The sequence below is a fragment of the Globicephala melas genome, chromosome 8 (genome assembly GCF_963455315.2).
Source record: "Globicephala melas chromosome 8, mGloMel1.2, whole genome shotgun sequence".
Taxonomy (NCBI): domain Eukaryota; kingdom Metazoa; phylum Chordata; class Mammalia; order Artiodactyla; family Delphinidae; genus Globicephala; species Globicephala melas.
The window spans coordinates 55,661,466-55,681,944 of NC_083321.1; the positions used below are offsets into that span (position 1 = coordinate 55,661,466).

The following is a 20,479-nucleotide window of genomic DNA, read 5'->3' on the forward strand; positions in this document are numbered from 1 at the left end:
GCAGAGCCTCAGATAGTTACCCGTTACCCTGGGAAACGGGACCCAAGGGAAATGGGTACCGACTTAGGAGGGGCCCAGGGAAAGTAGAGAAAAGCCAGTGTAGAAAGAGCATAGATTTGGAGTCAGACTGTTCTAGTTTCAAATCCTGGCTCTGCCCTTACTCCCTGTGTGACTATGGACAAGTTTGTTAATTTCTCTGAACCTTATTTCTTCATCTATATAAAGAAAATAATTTCTCCTGCTTCCCTGGGACTGTTACAAAATTTAAGTTAGATAATGCATGTACAACACTTAGCTCCCTCCTGGGGCCCCATAAACACCGAAAACAATTAGTGACTGTTATTGCCAATAACAATAACAAACCCTTGTACGGCACCTGTCATGTGCCCAGCATTGTTCTCAGTATGGGTACTAATATTATCACCATTTTTCAGATAAGGAAACTGAGGCATTGACGGGTTATGTATCTTGCCCAAGGTCACACTGCTAAGTGGCCGAGACTGGATGCAAACCAGGCCATCTGGATTCAAATCCACTCTCTAACCACTAAGCCGTGTTCCCCCGCTTTCTCCTGCTTCATGACACAATATAACTGATCCGATTCAGTGCTGCCTTGAGGCTTCCTTTACATGGAAGGGCACACACACAGTTCGGGCCACAGAGGGCTTACGCAGTAAGGCAACCCATTTCTAGGAAGCGCTGCTGACCCTGAGATCAGCGCACAACCTACCCTGTATTCCTCTCTCCTCCACCTTCAAACCTCACTTCACCTTTTCTCATCTTCACTACCCCTTCCTGTCCCACAGGAAGAGGTGTCTCCTCTCCTTTCCTAGGATGAGCCCTCCGTTCTGTGTCTCCCCCCCACCCCGCCTTGCATCAATCACCTCCCCGCTCTCCTAGGCCTCCAATCTCCTCCCCTGGCTCCTTTCCTGCAGCTGACAACATGCTCAAAACTCCCCCCACCTTATGTAAACCTTTCCTTGAACTTGCCTCCTCCTCAGGTTACTCCCATCTGTCTCCTTCCCTGCTCTGTCTAGAAGGAATTGTTTCTACTCAACGCCTCTTACTCCTGAACTTGTGGTGACCCTGCTTCCACCTGCAACAGGGGCGGAAACGCTCCCACTAACGTTGCCAATGACCTCCTAATGACCAATTCCAGCAGCTTCTTTGACATGAGCTCCCCAACTTTTCTCTAAGGCGAGTCTCTGTGTCTCTCTCCCCTACCTACCCTCTGAATACTGGGGTTCCGGTCCTGGACTCCCTGCTTCTCAGGGCTCTGCCCTCTCACATCCACACCACGACACCCAAGATACCCATCTGTCTCCAGGTCAGAGCTACCCCAAGTCAATGCCTGTTTATCCATCTGCCTGCTGGTAACTGCCAACAACTGACACCCACTTGGAAATCCTATGAGCAGCTCAAATCCAATGTGAATTGACCATCTCCCTACCTCCTTCCCCCAACAAATCCATTTCCCCTACTTATTTCCTAATTGAGTTAACAATATCACTATGTATCCATTCTCGGAGGTTGACACTTCCTGCCTCTCCCTGACAGCAAAGTGGTCAAGAAAACTAGTCTATAATGTCCTTGAATGCATCCCTTCCTTTATACAAAACTGTAGCACTTTCCCAATTCAGGCCCTCTTCTCTCATCTAACCATACTGGTTACTGAATCAGTCTTCCAATTCTTCTCCCTATTTTAGTCTGAGAAACGAACCCATTTGTATAAACCACTGCCAAAGAGATCCACCCAAGCCCCAAATCAAGCTACATCTTTGCTTAAAAACTATCCTGTGCTCCCCACTGCCTTCAAAACCACACTTTTACGCTGGTCCATAAAGCCCTTGCCAGGCTGGCCCTAACCTCATTTTCTAGGCTCTTCTCTGGGAACCATCCCATTCATGCCCTCTACCCACTTCCAGTAGATACACCAGGCACTCTCACACAAAGGCATGAGTGGGAAAGCACATACGGGGAAAAGTGTGGATATTGGAGCCAGAGAGACCTGGATTCAAATCCCAGCTCTTTCACTGACCAGGTATGAAACTTCTGCTTAGTCATCTAATCACTCTGAGTTCCACTTTCCTCTGGAGAAAAAAAATACCTACTTTGCATGCCTGTTGTAAAGAGTCTGAAACAGTTTATCTAAAACATCCAGGATAACACTTAGATGCATTATGCAGTGAATAAACAGTAGCTGTTAATATTAATATCATTAATTTTGCCAAGTGATTTCAGAGAGGCAGGGAGGAGTCTGTAAAGACTGACAAAACGTGAAACTAGAATGCGGCATTTGAGAAGTTCCCTACGGAATCAGAAGATCAAACTTAAAAGAACAAATAACTGTTAGTGCCTTGGAATGTTCTGGAGCCCGCATTTCCATTTGTGAACTGCAGACCTGAACCAGTTTCAGAGTTGCTCTACCCCCTGAATCCAGCAGCCGTGGAATGCACAAAGCTCCCAGGACAGAAAGAACATTACTCAGGCAGGTGCCCGGCAGTGCCCTGAACTGGCAGTTGTGCCTTCCTTCCTTCAAGATGCTCACAAGAAGTTAATGTTCACGGAAGAAGGTTCTAGGCTGCAGGGAGTATCTGTGACCTTTGACCTTTTAGTTGGTGCTCACTGACCGAGGAAGACCTGGCTTCATGTCCTCCTGTGGGTCACTGTTCAAAGACTCTGTCTTCTCATCTCTAAAAGCTAATAATGGTCCTTTCCTGCCTGATCCACAGTGACCACGTCTGTCATTGAGCAGAGATGGTTACTATTTCTCCTTTATTTATTAATTTTTTTTAAGTAACTCTTTCTCTATAGTTCCTTTCTGGTTCTCACTTCTGCTCTGGCCCCAAGCTGGTAATAATGAATATTTGCACACTGCTTTCCAGCTCACAAAGCACTTTTCTCACCATAAGTCCTTCATGCCTCACAACCTCCTCCTGCATCCCCAGCAGAGGTAGCTGCTCTGCTCCCATGGGAGCTCGCCCAGACCTCCCTGTTGGCACAGACCACATTCTATTGGAATTATTTATGAAAGGGTCGATTCTCCCAGTGGACTGCAGGCTCTTTGAGGGCAAAGCTTCTGGTTTTTTCACTGATGAGTCTCCAGCCCTTACCAAAGCTGATGTTCAGCAAACGCTGAGTCATTAAGAGACCCTTAAAAACGTGCTGAGAACTTATCCTGAGATCAACTGCTTTCATGTCATCGTCAGACTCTCTAAAGTAGGTTTTAATTCTAACTACAGGTGAGTTAGGTGAAGTTCAGGCCTATCCAATGTCCCACAGCTCATAGATAGTGCAGCCAGAATTGAAACCCAGGTGTGTTTCACTCCAAAGCCTTTGCCCTTTCTCTGGACCACACACACCATCTCTCTGGCCATGGCGACAATCTCAACTATCTACTGCCAATGCCAAGTCCAGCAGACTTGGGTCAGGGTTATTCCTCAGAGGGTGTCACAGAACAGGAGGCCATGTACTTAGTCATGTCCCACACATCAGCGGTACTGAAAAGGGAAAGAAAAGGACACCACGGTGAGAACGCTCTTAAAGCCGCCGTTCTGAAATGGTGAAGCTGGCTGGCAAGATGGGGAGAAGCAGCCGCCTTTATCAAGTGAGAGAAAAAAGAGCCATCAGAAAATAAAAACTAATCATCTGTCACATAAACATTAAACCATTGCTGATAAAATATCTTCTATTGGAAACTCCACCTGAATGGGGGTGGGAGTTGGGGTTCCTTCAGCAGGAGTCGGTACAGGTCAGCCTGTTCTTCAGGCCCGGGCAGATGGGAGCCCTGCAGGCAGGGATGGCAGGCCCACTGCCTGCACCCTGTGAGCCTAGGAGATGTGAATGCCATGATCTCTAGGACCCCGGCTACCTTGATGATTCTCTGACTGCGAGAGTGTACAAGATGTCATCACACACCAGAAACCTGGTCACTGAGATGTAAGAGAAAGAGCATGGGCTCTGGGTTGCTAACCTAGCTCTATTTCCTACTTAAGAGATCTTGGCAAATAGCATCGATCTCTGAGCCTCGGTTTCATTATTTATAACGTAGAAACGCAAGTAATCTAACTTCCAGGGTGTTTGGGAACTGACACTGCACCCTGTATGGTGCCTGGCATGGAATCAGTGTTTAATCAACAGACTGCTCTCATTATGATCTTGGCTTTGCCAGGCTGTGTGACCCTGGACAAGTCATGGGACTTCTCTAAGCTGTGGTTTTCTTATCTTTAAAAGTGTGATTTAAATAAACAAAACGTTTGCATAGGCTCCTACCAGATGTAATCCCAAAGTAACAAAAACATAAACAGGAATAAAAACAAAGACGTAGAGAATGGACTTGAGGACACGGGGAGGGGGAAGGGTAAGCTGGGACGAAGTGAGAGAGTGACATGGACATATATACACTACCAAACGTAAAATAGCTAGCTAGTGGGAAGCAGCCGCATAGCACAGCTCGGTGCTTTGTGTCCACCTAGAGAGGTGGGATAGGAAGGGTGGGAGGGAGGGAGACGCAAGAGGGAGGAGATATGGGGATATATGTATATGTATAACTGATTTACTTTGTTATAAAGCAGAAACTAACACACCGTTGTAAAGCAATTATACGCCAATAAAGATGTTAAAAAATAAATAAATAAAGTTCTAACTCAGAAGAAGAAGAAAAAAAAACACATAAACCAAAGTGAAATGGGAGCTCTGGCTCTGGGTGGAGGAAGAAGGCCAAAATGCTGACATAGAAGAGCCCAGAAATATCTGGACTCTTTCTGTTGACCCTCCCCCAGCACCTTCTCCCAGCTCCCTCTCACCAGCTGCCTGTCTTCACTCACCCGGAAAACAGGCCATTCTTCAACCCTTTTCTCTCGTTGCTTAAATCTCTTTCCTTAGGAAACGTTATCTTAACACCTGTGGTTTGCCAGTCATCTCCAAGGGGTGGTAGACAGCTCAAATCGATTCATTTATCTCCATTTCCAAGGCCTCCATCCTGGCCCAGGCCAGCCTGAGCCCCTGCCGAGACCACTGTCACAGCCTCCTAACTGGTGTCCCAGCTCCTACAGCTGGAGAAACTTTCCAATATGTAAATCAGATTAGGTCACTCCAGCTCAGAGTCCCACAATGGCTTCCTGCTACCCTTAGGACAGATTAAAAAACAAAACAAAACGAAGCTCTTCACGTGCCATGTTAAAGCCAGTACGGTCTGGCTCCTAGTACCTCTCCAGCCTTACCTGATACCATTCTGCCCTTTGATACCCGCATCCCACACTGTGACCATCTCAAAGTTCCTTGAACTTCCAGCTCTTGCCTATCCCAGGGCCTTTGCACATGCTCTTCCCTCTGCTTGGTGTATTCTTCCCCAAAACCTTCATCCAAACAACGAATATCTACCCCTGTCCCAGCCATCTAAATTAGGTCCCCTGTTTGTTTCTCCAGAGTACCCTCTTCTCTTCTTTACTACAATGAATACTTTCCAGTTACCATTATACACTTACACGTATATTGGATGATTGTAATTAAACTTAAGAATCTATCTCATATTGTCTCAAGCATGTCTGTGAACTCCCGAGGGCAGGAAGCATGGCTATTTAATATACCACGGACACCAATGCCTGCTCAGGACACGGCAGGTAAAAGGCAACTAGCGAACCCTGGTTGAATGAGCATATGAACAGATGTAGTGTCTATATCTGCCTGCAACCACTCTGGACCTGCTCCTCCTGCCGGCCCCTTAGAGCAGCACGCAAGGGGCTTTGAGCCTTAATAAAGAAGTCCTTGCTGCCTTACGCGTTGTAAAGAGACTGAACCAAGGCTCTTCCCTCCTCCTCAGGTATATGGGCAGCTTCTCCTTTTTCTCAGCCTCACTTACCAGCCTGTGAGGACATCAAAGGCGGCACCATATCTGCCTCATGGCTGCACCTAAATGCCCAGGCCAGGGGCTGGCACACAGTAAGAGGCTGTCAGTGAACACTTTACTGAACCAAACAGACCAAACAGTGAAGCCTGTGGCAGACACCGATGACCCCATATTCACTTCCCCTCTTCCTTTTGTTTCGAGTGCCAAGGTGGCAAGCTAAAAATATTCCTCAGACTTCCTTACATCTCTGAATGTCCAAGGGACAAAGCTCTGCGAAAGAAATGTAAGCTGAGGGTTTTAGGAAAAAACCGGCTTCCCTACTTCTTTCTCCTATCTTTTTTTTTCTGCCTGACATGCAGACGTGCGTCCTGGAGCTGCAGCAGCCACCTTAGGACCATGAGAGGCAAGCATGAAAGCAACAGCCAGAGCTGAGGATGGCAGAGCGCAAGGGCAGAATGAGGCTGCTCCCTGATGCCATGCTGAATGGCTGTACTGGCCCTGGATGGGCCTGCCCTAGACCAAAAGTGTACACAAGAACATCAAAATCCCACTTAAATGCCACTCTAGCAGAGATCTTGTTACCTGAACACTAAATTCATTTCTAACTAGTCCCATGGAGAGACAAGCTTTATTGCTAGTACCTACTGTGTCCTTGAGCTCCCTTTGCTTCTTTCCTGTCCTCGAGGCCCCAGGCCCCAGATAATTTACAAAATAGATGGCAGAGGCAGAGGAGGGGGTGGCGCGGAGGTGGTGGGAACCCTGCCCTGTCGTCTGCAGGGACAGCTGCTGGCAGGGCTGGTCTCCAGGCTGCAGGTGAAGCGCTCTGATATTCCAAGCTCTCCTCCACTGAACAGATTTTTGGCCACAGTCTGTCTCCAGTGTGCTGACTTGAGTTCTACCTCCCACCTACAATTTCATTCCACTTATACCAGATTGCTTCCAATAAATCGCCGCTATCAGGGAGAGGTAAATTCACACGGCACTTTTCCAAAGAGGTGTTTTCAGTAGGAATTTCACAGAGTGCTTCCAATGTCATTGACAAGAAGGTTAAATTGATTACCGAGAGACCTTGATTCGTCATTGCTGTATTATATCTTATAATTCAGAGGAAGGGGATATGGGGAAGGGTGGGGCAGAGCTTATGAGAAACTGAAAATCATTTCTCAATCACTCCTTAGTTTCTTCTTTGAAGTAGTGCAGGTGTTTAAACAAACCACAGTACATAATGTCAGAGATTTTTCTCTCTAGATCCTTGCAGATGCACCCAGAGGCTGATGAACAGTAGTCTTACCCAATCAAAGCGAGGGGAATATACAAATAGCACTGCGAGGGGAATATACAAATAGCACTGCCCACTGGTCTCTGGAAAATCCTGAAAAACCCAACTTTGATGACCGTTGTAAGATAGAAGAAGCTCATGTGCAAGTATCTATTTATACCTGGGAATAAAGAGGAATGGGTTGCAGGGACAGCGAATAAAAACACCACTAGTGCTATCGAACTGTCCTCCTGTCCTTCCTGGCTGCCCCTCCACCGCCCTCTTCTTTTTTCTCATGAAATCACAAAGCTCAATCCCAGGAAACTTCCTCTGTTATATACAGTAACGGGCGCTTGTTCTGGGTGCCGCAAGATAAAGCCTGCAGCTCTCGTCATTTTATTCCCTTGCTCAAAGCCTGCAACGGCACCTCATACCTGCGGAATGAGCTTCTCCCTCAGGGCGGCATTCAAGGCGCTCCCTGATAACTCACTTGCCCCCGTCAAGGCATCCTTGCTCTAGCCAATCAGGGTGGTGGCTCCCCACAGCCAGCGCATAAGTCTCTGCCTACCTCTCTTCTGGTCACGCTCTTCCCGCTACCTGGAATAACATCCTCAACAAACCCCTGCCATTTCCTCCTTTAAATGTGAGAATGCTACCCATCCTTTAAGGTCCCATCATGTGTCACTCATCCAGGGAGCCCTCCCTGACCCATCTGGCTGGACGTGCCCCTGTCTTCCTCCAGCCCTCATGGCACTTTGACCAGGGACTCCACCAGTGACCCTTCTTTCTCTCTTCCTGGATTAGAGGCACTTACTATGTAAATGCTCATCTCCTTAGTTAAGACCATGAACTACTTTGGCCAGAAACCACGTTATACCTTCTCTGTATCTCCACCTTAGGAAAGGGCAGGAATGTAATCATTTTTGGATAAAGGAGGAAAGGAAGGAAGGTAGGATGGAACGATTACATCTGCTTCTAGTCCCTGGACACAGAATAGGTCAATTTATAGCAGCTGCCTGGGCCTGAACAAAAGGACCCTCCTCTTTAATTACCATGAAATGTCCTCAGACCAGGAAGACCAGGGCACGTTTCTCGTAAAATTACCAGGGTCTATGTTTTCTAACAAGGATTCTAATTTCTTTTCTCTGGGTTTCTAAATCCACTGTGGGGTAACCTCTGTTTTTTCCAACTTGCCTCACATTGCCACAGTGTCAGGGTGATCTGTCCTTTTATGCTTCAGCATCAACCAAAATGAAAGGCTAAGATGCTACATCTAGAGGCTCGAAACACTGCAACACTGACTCGTCAGGTCTTGGGGTTGCAAGCAATGCATACAAAGGTATTTTTACTTTAAAAATTTTGCATGTTGTGAGATTTTTTTCATGGTCTTTTTAATGACTTCTCAAGAAAACTTCCTATGTTGATTTAAGATGCTTATATTGGAGGCAAATTAATAAAGGGGAAATTATATTCCATATAATACAAATAGAAATAAAATATTTATTTTATCAGACCAAACAGTAAGACACTCTGGCATCATGGACAGAACATGGGATTTGGAGACCAAGTTTCCATCCTAGCTCTGCCCTTATTGACTGTGTGACTTCGGGCTAGTCAATTAAATTCTCTGAGTCTCAGTTTCTTCATCTGTAAAGTTGAGATCAAAATGAGAATTCTCTAAGGTTCTCGTTCTTTCTTACACACAGAAAAGAGCCAAGCATGGTCCCTAACACACAGCAGGCGCTCTCTAAATGTCTGCTGAATGAATGAACAGGTGGAAAACGAAAGTAAGTGTAATATCCAAAAAAGGGGGCTTGATCCTGAAAAGAGGCAGATGACTAAAGAAGGAAGATCATGAACTTTGGAGTCAGACAGATACAAGTTCAAGTCCTGGCTTTTCTTAAAACATCCCTGAACCTCAATTTCCTCATCTACAATAGGGGGTGAAAATAAAAATAATCACCATGTGGAGTTACTGCAGGGCTTAGAGAATGTATTTAAAGCCCTGTGTAAATGGCAATGGTGAATTATAATTTAGCGACTGGTATACATCTTCCTACTTCCTTCAGTACTCGGGGTCAGCCAGGTCACCCACCCCCAAACGGAGCCAGAACCAGAAAAAACAGAACCTTCAAATTCGAGATCTCTGCGTGTGGGGGAAAGGCCATTCTTTCTGAAAATAGCCGCCATGTTTTATTCTAAAATGTGCTCAGTTTCAGTGGCTTGTGTGCATGTGTGTGTGGGTGAGAGAGAATGCATCTAGTTCAGAGGGAGCTCTGTCAGCAGCACATCTCCGTGTATATTTATTTGTGTACACAGTCTGTAAAGTGCTTTTAGATTTTTTGAAGGCAAAAGATAAACTTATTTAATTTAAAATCATCAGCTGGATTGCATTAAATGGAGGGAAAAGCAAAAACGTACACAATATAGCCATTTGTTAAATTAAACACAATTATTTCTCCCACTACTTAATTACAAACAGACATAAATACTCTGGATTCTGACATCTCAGATCTTCTTAAATTCTAGCTCTGCATTTCAGCGTGTAACGGAGGGAGGGCCACATTCCAATTTGTGTGTTAAGCAAAACCTGAGAGTTACAATTGTATATTGGGACTATAATGACTTCACTAAAACAAGACCTAAACTTTTAATTAACCTGCCAAGACAAATTACAACTCATGGTTCACAGGTAACGACCAAAGACAGCTGAGACGCAATGCCAGAGACGTGGGGAGAGAGGGATTAATAGCAACATCAGAGTCAGTCTGTTTTTGTATTAAAAAAAAACCAAACGTATTCATTAAACAATCACTGTAGCTTGAAGGAAGACAGACAAGTCAGAAAGGCAGGGAGAGAAAGGTGGACAGGGAAAGGGGATGGGAGAGAATATTAACCACTTCCATGTATCGAAGCCTGGGCTGGGCACTTTATATTCATTCTCTCCAATCTTCACAATGGGGATTGCCAAGTACTATTATCGTTTCATTTTCCTGACAAGAAAGATGAGGCTCACAGAGGTGACGTGACTGACTGTGGTCACAGAGCTAACATGCGGCAGTGAGAGAAGGAAGGAATGGAAAGCAGCGCTCTGAAGGCATTTGGTTTTTTTTTTTTTTTTTTGCGGTACGCGGGACTCTTACTGTTGTGGCCTCTCCCGCTGCGGAGCACAGGCTCTGGACACGCAGGCTCAGCGGTCATGGCTCACGGGCCCAGCTGCTCCGCGGCATGTGGGATCTTCCCGGACCGGGGCACGAACCCGCATCCCCTGTACCGGCAGGCGGACTCTCAACCACTGCGCCACCAGGGAAGCCCAAGGGCATTTGTTTTCATAGCTTAGTTGACAGACCGACCCCCAGAATCAGGATCACCTGGGATCTACCTCAGGCCTCCTGGGAAAAGGCCCAGGAATCTGAATTTTGGACTCACTTCCCAGGTGATTCCTTTGTACAACAATATTTGAGACAGCCCCCACCCCCCCCCCCCGCCCATAAGATACTGTAACCCCTTGTTACTCAGAATGTGGGCCACAGATGAGCAGCATCTCACCAGGTGCTGGTACAACAGACAGACTCTAAACACCCAGCCTGACCGACTGAAGCAGAGTCTGCATTGTAACAGGACGCCAGGTGGTTCACAGAACTCTGAGAAGCACAATACAGCCTAACTGCTTGGAAAGACCTTAGAGGATTAAAGGAGGTGAAGACAGATTTCATCATTTAGGTGAGAACAGGAGAACTTGAGGGAAAAGCAAGCTCCGTCTCCTTAATTATGACGAAACAGGCCAGCCAGCTCGGACAAGCCTAGAGGCGGCAAAGGCACCTAACTGTACCTACAACTTCTTCCTCTGAGAGGCATATCCTAATTAAAAGTAGCTTTCTTTGGGGCTCTGTATGCATTTCCTTTCAGATTTGTGCTCAGTTATGAAAAATACAGAATTCTGACTGCAGGACACCTTAGTTCTGCGCAAGCATGATACTGCGCCCAAGAGAAATCAGGCTGTGAGACCGTGAAGCTGAAACTCAGGCACCACTAATGACTTGAAAATCATGTCTCTAAATTGAAGCCACCGTGTCCAGAAAGAAAGAAGAAACAGGGTCTGGAGCCTGGCAGACCCTGCCGAGTGTCAGTCTAATTGGTGGTGGGGACCAGACTGGCTCTCCCATGACGAGAAACGGCTCCGCCGACAGCCTCCTGGGCCACCACTAACCACCGAGCTGCAGCCTCAAGTTCGAGTCTCAAGGAACCAGGAGATGGAATTTGCGCAGGGCCAGAACACGTTAGTGGTGGAGATTTAGAAGCGAGCACACTTTCCACTGCACCTCGAAAGAAGGCATCAAGGGAGGAAACCAACAGCACGGCGGCTGCCAAGACTGCAGAGACCAGCAGCTATAGGACAGACACTTCCAAACTACGGACAGACACTTCCAAACTACGGACAGACACTTCCAAACTACGGACAGACACTTCCAAACTACGGACAGACACTTCCAAACTACGGACAGACACTTCCAAACTAAGGACAGACACTTCCAAACTACGGACAGACACTTCCAAACTACGGACAGACACTTCCAAACTAAGGACAGACACTTCCAAACTACGGACAGACACTTCCAAACTAAGGACAGACACTTCCAAACTACGGACAGACACTTCCAAACTACGGACGGCACAGAGCGATATGTCCTACCCCGGAGCTGATGTAGCCTAACAGCTCCACCTCCCTCATTTTGCTAAAAGGGTAGAATGTTGAGCCTGCAGTTATGGCGGAAGCCTACACACTATGCACCGTATTTAATGGGAAGGTATTCTCCGCCTCAACTCTATGGGCAAAATTGCAAATAAGAGGAAAATGGCCTGAAAATGACTACTGCTGTTTAGGAGGAAGAACCTGGGTCTTGCAAGAGTTTTAGGAACCAACGACCAGATTCAGAGGTTTTTATTCAACTCCATTTCCCATGTCAGAGAGGCTCCCAGCCAAGGACCAAGACAGAGTTTTGAGGTGAACTCAAAACAACACAGAAAAACAAACAACCCAATCCAAAAATGGGCAGAAGACCTAAATAGACATTTCTCCAAAGAAGATATACAGACTGCCAACAAACGCATGAAAGAATGCTCAACTTCATTAATCATTAGAGAAATGCAAATCAAAACTACAATGAGATATCATCTCACACCAGTCAGAATGGCCATCATCAAAAAATCTAGAAACAATAAATGCTGGAGAGGGTGTGGAGAAAAGGGAACACTATTGCACTGCTGGTGGGAATGTGAATTGGTACAGCCACTATGGAGAACAGTATGGAGGTTCCTTAAAAAACTACAAATAGAACTACCATACGACCCAGCAATCCCACTACTGGGCATATACCCTGAGAAAACCATAATTCAAAAAGAATCATGTACCAAAGTGTTCATTGCAGCTCTATTTACAATAGCCCGGAGATGGAAACAACCTAAGTGTCCATCATCGGATGAATGGATAAAGAAGATGTGGCACATGTATACAATGGAATATTACTCAGCCATAAAAAGAAATGAAATTGAGCTATTTGTAATGAGGTGGATGGACCTAGAGTCTGTCATACAGAGTGAAGTAAGTCAGAAAGAGAGAGACAAATACCGTATGCTAACACATATATATGGAATTTAAGAAAAAAAATGTCATGAAGAACCTAGGGGTGAGACAGGAATAAAGACACAGACCTACTAGAAAACGGACTTGAGGATATGGGGAGGGGGAAGGGTAAGCTGTGACAAAGCGAGAGAGAGGCATGGACATATATACACTACCAAACGTAAGGTAGATAGCTAGTGGGAAGCAGCCGCATAGCACAGGGAGATCAGCTCGGTGCTTTGTGACCGCCTGGAGGGGTGGGATAGGGAGGGTGGGAGGGAGGGAGATGCAAGAGGGAAGAGATATGGGAACATATGTATATGTATAACTGATTCACTTTGTTATAAAGCAGAAACTAACACACCATTGTAAAGCAATTATACTCTAATAAAGATGTAAAAAAAAAACAAAAATAAAAACACAGAGGTTTTCATTAAGCAGAAAATCCATCCCTAAGCGTTCTGGTTAGTGGAGTTTTGTCTTCTGGAAGTTTTATTTTCCTGTAGGGGATTTTATCTCCAGGCTGTGTCACTGCGCTTCTGATATAAACCAAAGCAACGTTTTCTGACCTGAACCACTGAGCCCAACGCATCATATATCACATTGTGGTGATCTAAGAAGGAGACAAATTCTGTGCAGTATATGCATAAAGAAGAAAAATTTCTTAAGACAGGATGCCAGGCTCCCCAGACACCCATAGGCTTGTGAGGCGGCCAAGGCGCTCTCTCTGAATGAGAACTCTTTCACTATGAGGGACAAGAAGCTGCTAAGAGCTCATTTAAATCCTCCGGGCTTGCCGTCCGCCAGAGCTCAGGACATCTCGGTTCTCTACAAAACCCCCATCTGATCAGACTGTTCATCCAGCCCTTTGCATGGCTATTCTCACCCTCTTGCCAAGCCTTTATCTTTTTTTTCATCCTCATCTGCCAGGGGTTGTTGGCTCCAAAAGCAAAACAAACAAGCAAACAAAAGCTCACGTAAGAAACCAAAAACCCAAACAACAGATCAGTGAGTTGAACCAAGCGAGATTATAAGGACGAATACAGGTGACACAGAGGAGTAACAAGAACTCCTGTCTCCTTGTCAGTTTTGCCCCTTGGTGTTTAAATGTTGCTGCTACTCCACACACTAGGCCACAGGTAACAGAAGGAAGGCGGCAGGCAACAGCGCCGGGCTCAGGTGCCAGCCCAAATGGCCTTCCAGCTCCTCCTGTCACTCCCTTCCCCCGTTCCCCTGCATCTCACTCCCACCCCTGGTCCGGCAAGCCCAGTCAGGATGGCCTCAGGCCGGGTGGCCTCTGCAGCTCTGGGCAAGACACATCCCCTTGTCCACTTCAACTCCCAGGATCCCCAAGTGTCCTCTCATCCGAAGAGACAATATCCCACAGACCCCAGAGGGGTGGAGCTTCCTTACCAATGGCAGTGGTGAGAAAGGAAAGCACTTCAGACTCCTTCCCATCATTATAAAAAGCCAGGTGCCAGATTCCTGAATCCAAATACTGGATGAAGCCCGTCTCATGGCTAGAAGCGGGGACGACTCCCCGAGACTGGCGCTGGGGTCCCTCCAGGCTCCGTGCTTCCTGGGTCAAGAGCCTCCTTCCATCCAGCAGCTCCACAAAGTCAAACTGAAGTACAAAGAGAGCATAATTAGCAGTGGACCTGCTTCACCACAATGCTAGGTTCTTCAGGCTTCTGCCGGGGAGGATACGGGGAAATACAACCTGAACCAGGCAAAAGAGGCTAAAGCCACGTGAAGGTTGACCAACCAACTCCAACTCCTTCCCAGAACCCATTTTCCCCTGGTAATAGTCTCCTGATACTCCTGTGAGTGCACTGTAATTAGTGGATTATTTTTAAGTCTCAGAGTTTGCACAGGACAACCATGCTTTTCCAGTGATCAGAAACCCAGACACTTCATGACTGTTTGAACTCCAACCCCATGCAGGTGATGGTGGGCAGGAATCCCAGGGGTCTAGGATTGGGCCTGGAGCACTGGATGTGGCTTAAATGTCAGTCAAGTGCAAACGGAAGCTTGATTTATACCTATCTTCCTTTCGTCAATGACCCTTTCTCAACGCTCCAGTTTCAGGGAGCAGTTTTAGGGGAACTAAACTGGATTAGCTCAAAACTCTATCAATAATTACATGCTGTGTCAAACACAAGTGCCAAATGACCCAAGCCTACTAGCGTGAGAGACTTGAGGCCAGTCACACAGTGCTAACAACAGGCAGTTGTTGGGGAAGTCCTGCCGGTCTACTGGCACGCAAATCGTGCAACTGTCTACCTGTCTGTCTGTCTATCTTTTTTTTTTTTTTTTTGCGGTACGCGGGCCTCTCACTGCTGTGGCCTCTCCCGTTGCGGAGCACAGGCTCCGGACGCACAGGCTCAGCGGCCATGGCTCACGGGCCCAGCCGCTCCGCAGAATGTGGGATCTTCCCGGACCGGGGCACGAACCCGTGTCCCCTGCACCGGCAGGCGGACTCTCAACCACTGCATCACCAGGGAAGCCCTGTCTATCTTTAAAGAAAAACAAAATAGATACTGATTCTGTCTCATGTGAAAATGTCTAGGGGCATGAAGTCCAGGACCAGCATGGCAGTTTTACAAAGAAATCAGAGGGGCCCAGGCTCTGTCTACTTTTTCTGCAACTCCATCCTTAGCAAATGTATTTATCTAGCTTTTACCTAAAAATTAAATAACTACGGGGGCTAGGAAGACTGCCTTTGGCCAGGGAATGTCTGATGGATGCCTATGATTTATATTACTCCAATCCCAGGGCTGGGAGGACCTCACACAAGTCTGCTCTTAACCCATCATGACTGGTAATGTGTCAATCATCCTGGCTGAGTTTTTTTTTTTTTTTTTTAATTGAAGTATAGTTGATTTACAATGTTGTGTTAATTACTGCTATATGGCAAAGTGATTCAGTTATACCTATATATATATACATTCTTTTTTGAAATATTCTTTTCCATTAGGGTTTATCACAGGATATTGACTACAGTTCTCTGTGCTACACAGTAGGACCTTGTTGTTTACCCATTCTATATATAAAAGCTTACACCTGCTAATGCTGGCTGAGTTTCTTAAGTGTTTCTAGTGTGCGTGTGTCTGGGTAAATGTGAAGCCCTGAGGAGAGAAAGGATGCTTTGCTCTGAGCCAGGTCCTGCACTGGCTGCCTTCTAGATGTGGTTCTCCACTCTTCACAACAGCCCTGTGAAGTGGGTATTGTTATCACCATTGGCTAGATTAGGAAACTTGCTCTGAAAGGGTGTAACAGGCTCAAGGTCACATAGCTGATAACAAGAGGATTCAAACCCAGGTCTCTTTGACTCCAAAGTGCATGCTTTTTTCTCTAGATTACACTTCCTGGATAATTTAACTTCGAGACTGGGTACTAGTAAAAAAGGCTATTGAGAGATTTCCTAGAAAGCCTTCCTCTGAACAAGCTCCAAGGATACAACCCTACTCATCCGAAAGGTAAGGTCTGAGAGAGGGCAATTGGATGAATGGGCTATAAAATACATGAAATTTCCTTCAAGCTCAGAGATCCAGGCTTAAGCATTAGGCTTCTTGACTTAGGCTTCTTGAGCAGGGTCCGTGGGGTTCTGGTTACCTGTGTATGTGAAGGAGGAAGGCCTTTTCTGCCGTAAATGCCGACCAGAGCCGCCTTTCCCAGAGACACATTGAATTTCAGATGCATAGGATGGTCTATGAACACCTGAGATCTCCAGAAAGTGCCAGGAGGAATCTTCTGGGAAGCCCGTCTCCCCACGTCGATTTCTCCAGAGTCTATAAAACTGTCCTCTGGAAAGAAACTACTGGGCTTTCCTACCAAGACACGGGGAAGGGAAGACAAAAACATCACCGTCAGCCACACGTGAAACCAGGGATCAGAGCATCTGAACAAGCAGGGCTCTCCGATGCCTCCCACTCCTCTCTACAACATTTTGCTGCCAGCCCACTCCCTGCCCCAGACTCCCCCATTGAGGATTAAGAATGCCCAGAACTTTTTTTTTCCAATGATGCCCAAATTGTTCTGCTAAAAATATGCATTCTTCCAAAGCAGAATGGGTCCTCCCCAAGGGCCATCTGTTTACTGCATAATTCCACAGCTTGTTAAGATATATTTTGATCCTAAAAATAATCACTTGCAGTCACATGAGAATAACTGTATATGTGTGTGTGTGTGTGTAAAAGCATGCATGCTAAAAAAGAAAAGATAGAGGGAATGAGGTGCTGTTATTAACTTTCCAACTCAGAATGGTTCCCCCAGCAGTGGGAAGCATGACCTGAGTAGAGTCAGGGAAATTTTACAAGTTCACTAGTTTGTGTGTAATTGGGTGCCGAATTCTGAGGCTCAGACATGTGGATGAGAGTTTGTGTTGGGAGGAGGGGTAGGGTTGGGGAAGATGAGGAAAAGGGTACGTCTGAAGAGAGAAAACATGCCTGAAAAACGCTTCTTTGTCTTGGATGGAGGGCTATGAATATCACTGTGCTAAAGTGGGTAAAGATGAGGGGATTTTTCAAGTTGAGGCACAAACCTTATGACATACTTGGAAATTCAACCCAGGCCCCCAACCCTGCAGGTGGCTGGAGTGGGGGGGAGTGGTCAAGAATAAGGTCTCTTGCCCAATTCTGTCACCAATTAGGAGACTGACAGCTTTTTGAGGGTACCCCAAGTGCCAGGAAGGAAGGCTGCTTATCAGACTTCCTCTGTTTAGTAATTAAACACACTCACATGTGAAAAATATAAACCCTAACTTCCTGCCAGACATCAGCCCTCTGAAGAGTTGGGCGGGGGGCAGAAGGAGAGGACGGGGACATTAGAAGACCACCCTTAGGACATTAACGAGCCAGAATCAAGTCAACAGACCACATTTTATTTGTCATTAGAAAGACCTCTGGGTATCCTAGTTCCAAGGTTTGTGGTGGCGTTATAGATGTTGGAAGAGACACTTCAGAGACCGAGAATCCATTTATAAAGAAAACATATTTGTGGGAACTTTTTATGAAAAGCACTTGGGGAATAAGAAATTAAAATGTCATTTTTTCCCTAGCTTTGTAAGATTCCTTACAAAGCACATTTGATGCTGAAACGGAGCTTGGCAGGGCACTGTTGTAGTCATAAAATATTTTACTGTTTTAAATAATAAAATTCAATTTAAATGTTAAACTTCTCCATATGTTATCATTCCTTATAAACTCCTAGGCAGCAACATCAGGTTTTTAGCTTTAAACCGTTAAACGTTATTTTAATTAAAAATATGCCAACAAAAAAGTTAAAATGCATGCTCTCAATAAAAGTATCACTACTCTTCTGTCCTCAGCATGGGAAAGAGCTTGCATTTAATTCCTTTATGGAAGGAATATGCCCCAGACTTTTACCTTGAAAATGCAGACACACACAAACACTGTGTTTCAAAGCTCAAAGACAGAAGCCAAATTCACAAAGCATTAAGATGGAAGAGAATTACTTTCACATTCTTCCTTATCTGATTTTTGGGTTCCCAGTACCACAATCCTTTTATAGTCCAGGAAGAAGATAGTATACCCTTCAGCTTATAATTCTGTTAGGGAAGCAGAACTAGGAGGGAGTATGAAACAAAAGCAGGATGAGTTCTGAGCTCTTTACCACTAGAAGCTGCACAGAAACAAGCCGAGACTCCTAATTCCAAGGACTCATTTCCTTTGTGAGTAGGTAGGAGTCAAGAGCTGATGGGATTTGAGAATTGTCTGCATTCAAATAATTCCTGTGTCTGAGAATGAATAATGGACACTTCTCCCACATTTTGGCATTGCCGTTGGAGAACCCTGCACAGTTCATTTCCCCTCCAGTGAGCATGTGTTCAGGAGACAGCTATGGAATCAGCTAAGTTCTTTCGCCTCACAGGTCAGAGGTCAAGTCCAGAGACTCTCCAGAGGTCTGCAGGCCCCAGAGGCATAAGTAAGTTGGCTCTTACCCCAGAGGAGTGGCAAAAAGGAATATTCTTTTCTAGCACTCTAGTATTTCACCAGAGCTGGCCAAAATGGGAGAAAAAAATCATATTTGGTGTGTATACAATGATATAAAAATAGTAAATTCTGGTCTACGGCACACTCCCAACCAGGACCTTGACTTTCTTGAATGAGTCTGTGACGGCCACTCTGGAGCTTAGATTCAAAAGTGACCTTTGTACCAGAAGTCACCCTGTCCAGATCCTTAGGGAAGCGGTCACGGGCCCAGTCTAAAGGAAAAGTTTGAGAGGGAAAGAGCATCCTCCTCTTAGAATTTAACCTTTATCATTCTTCCCCTCTGGTCCCTAGTGGTCCCCACAGGGACTAACCCTAAGGATGAGATGGAAGCTTCTCGGAGGGAAGACCTACAGCCTGCCGAGTACCTGTGTCTGGTGGGAAAGAGGCATGAGATTTGCTGGGCTAAGGGCTGTTCAGAGTGAGACCACCCTCATCCTTTCCTGTCTTTTAAAAACCCTTACTGCCTTTGTCTCTCCAGATCTTATAACCTAAGATTCTTTGTTCTTAATTTTGAGCACCAAGATTGAGCACTAGGACAGAAAATATCCCACTAAATGGGAGTACCCACTGTGTAGGTGGTGGAGTAGTGACGGGGTAGAGGGTAGAGGCAGTTGGAGGCGAAAAGTCCTGTGACTATAACTCTTTTTATTCCTACCTACATTCTGGAAAACGATAATAATAATAAACATTATTAGCAGTAACAGTAATAGAGGTAGCAGTACTAATAGTAGTATAATCTATCATTTATTAAGTTCCAGCTACGTACTGGGCATCTTTATATGTATCGGTTCCGTTAATCCTCACACTATGAAAATGTATATACGGATGCTCAGAATGCTAAAGAAACCATTGAGATGGAGCCATCTGGGCTGCCCCTTCATTTATTAGAATATGGCTTCTTAGAACACTAAATTGATAAATCATTAATTAAAACTCTTCAAAGGTATTCTCAATGGTGGCAGAGTGCACTGACCCTCTTTAAGAGCGAGGGTCCAATTTAATTCACAGTCCTAGCGGGCTTAATACCAAGGCTAGACCAGGAAGATCCAAGGCCCGTTGGAGAACTTCCTGCCATCCTGGGATACAAAAAATGGACAATTTTTATGAACTAGGATCCCACACACAGGCCCCAAAGTTAAAGGGAGACAGTATCTCAAGACATTCATAAGAAGGACGCTATACAATCAGTGCGTGCCCCAGAGGCTTAACAAAGTACAAAGAGCTTAACTCAGAATTAAGGAGCTCCAACAGCACGATTAGGTTTCACAGGGCAGATTCTACTGGTAACAGTCCTTTTCTTTATAAAGATATACAGATTCGGGCTTCCCACAGCTATGCTGTGGAACTATGCAGTCATGTCTATAAAAGAAATTTCTCAACAAATTACTGAAACGATTGGATAGTTCAAATAAGGGAGATTTGGAAGAACTGAAATTCCATGCACTTCCCAAGTTCAGTCTTTATTTTCCTGAACTGAGATTTATCCAGATAGGTTCTAAATTCCTAATCAACCAACACTCTCCCCCCTCCCTCCACATTTTTGGTTCTTTTCAATGCAATAACTTGCACAAAGATTTCTTTAGTTTCCTTAGCAACTGTTTGAAATTTATTTGGTTATCAAAATAAGCTGTCCCATTCTGGAGAGCCCAGCTGAGCCTGAGTGCAGCAATTTGCATGGTTCCAACTGATGGGCAATTTTGATTTCACTGCAGAAAGAAGAAAATACTATCCCTGGC

General features: G+C 45.5%; 1 protein-coding gene across 13 annotated transcripts in view; it reads right to left on the reverse strand.

Moving 5' to 3' along the window:
• The window catches only part of TENM4 (teneurin transmembrane protein 4), a 739,976-nt gene that overhangs the window by 177,585 nt on the left and 541,912 nt on the right, over positions 1-20,479 (reverse strand). For all 13 annotated transcript variants that reach the window (XR_009564930.1, XM_060303774.1, XM_060303773.1 and 10 more), the window contains 2 exons: positions 16,345-16,559; positions 14,143-14,353 (listed from right to left, as the gene is read on the reverse strand). Coding sequence is in view for 12 of the 13 variants with exons in the window: in XM_060303774.1 (XP_060159757.1) it covers positions 14,143-14,353; positions 16,345-16,559 (426 nt within the window). In the remaining variant the exon portion in view is untranslated. The remainder of the gene's footprint in view (positions 1-14,142; positions 14,354-16,344; positions 16,560-20,479) is intronic.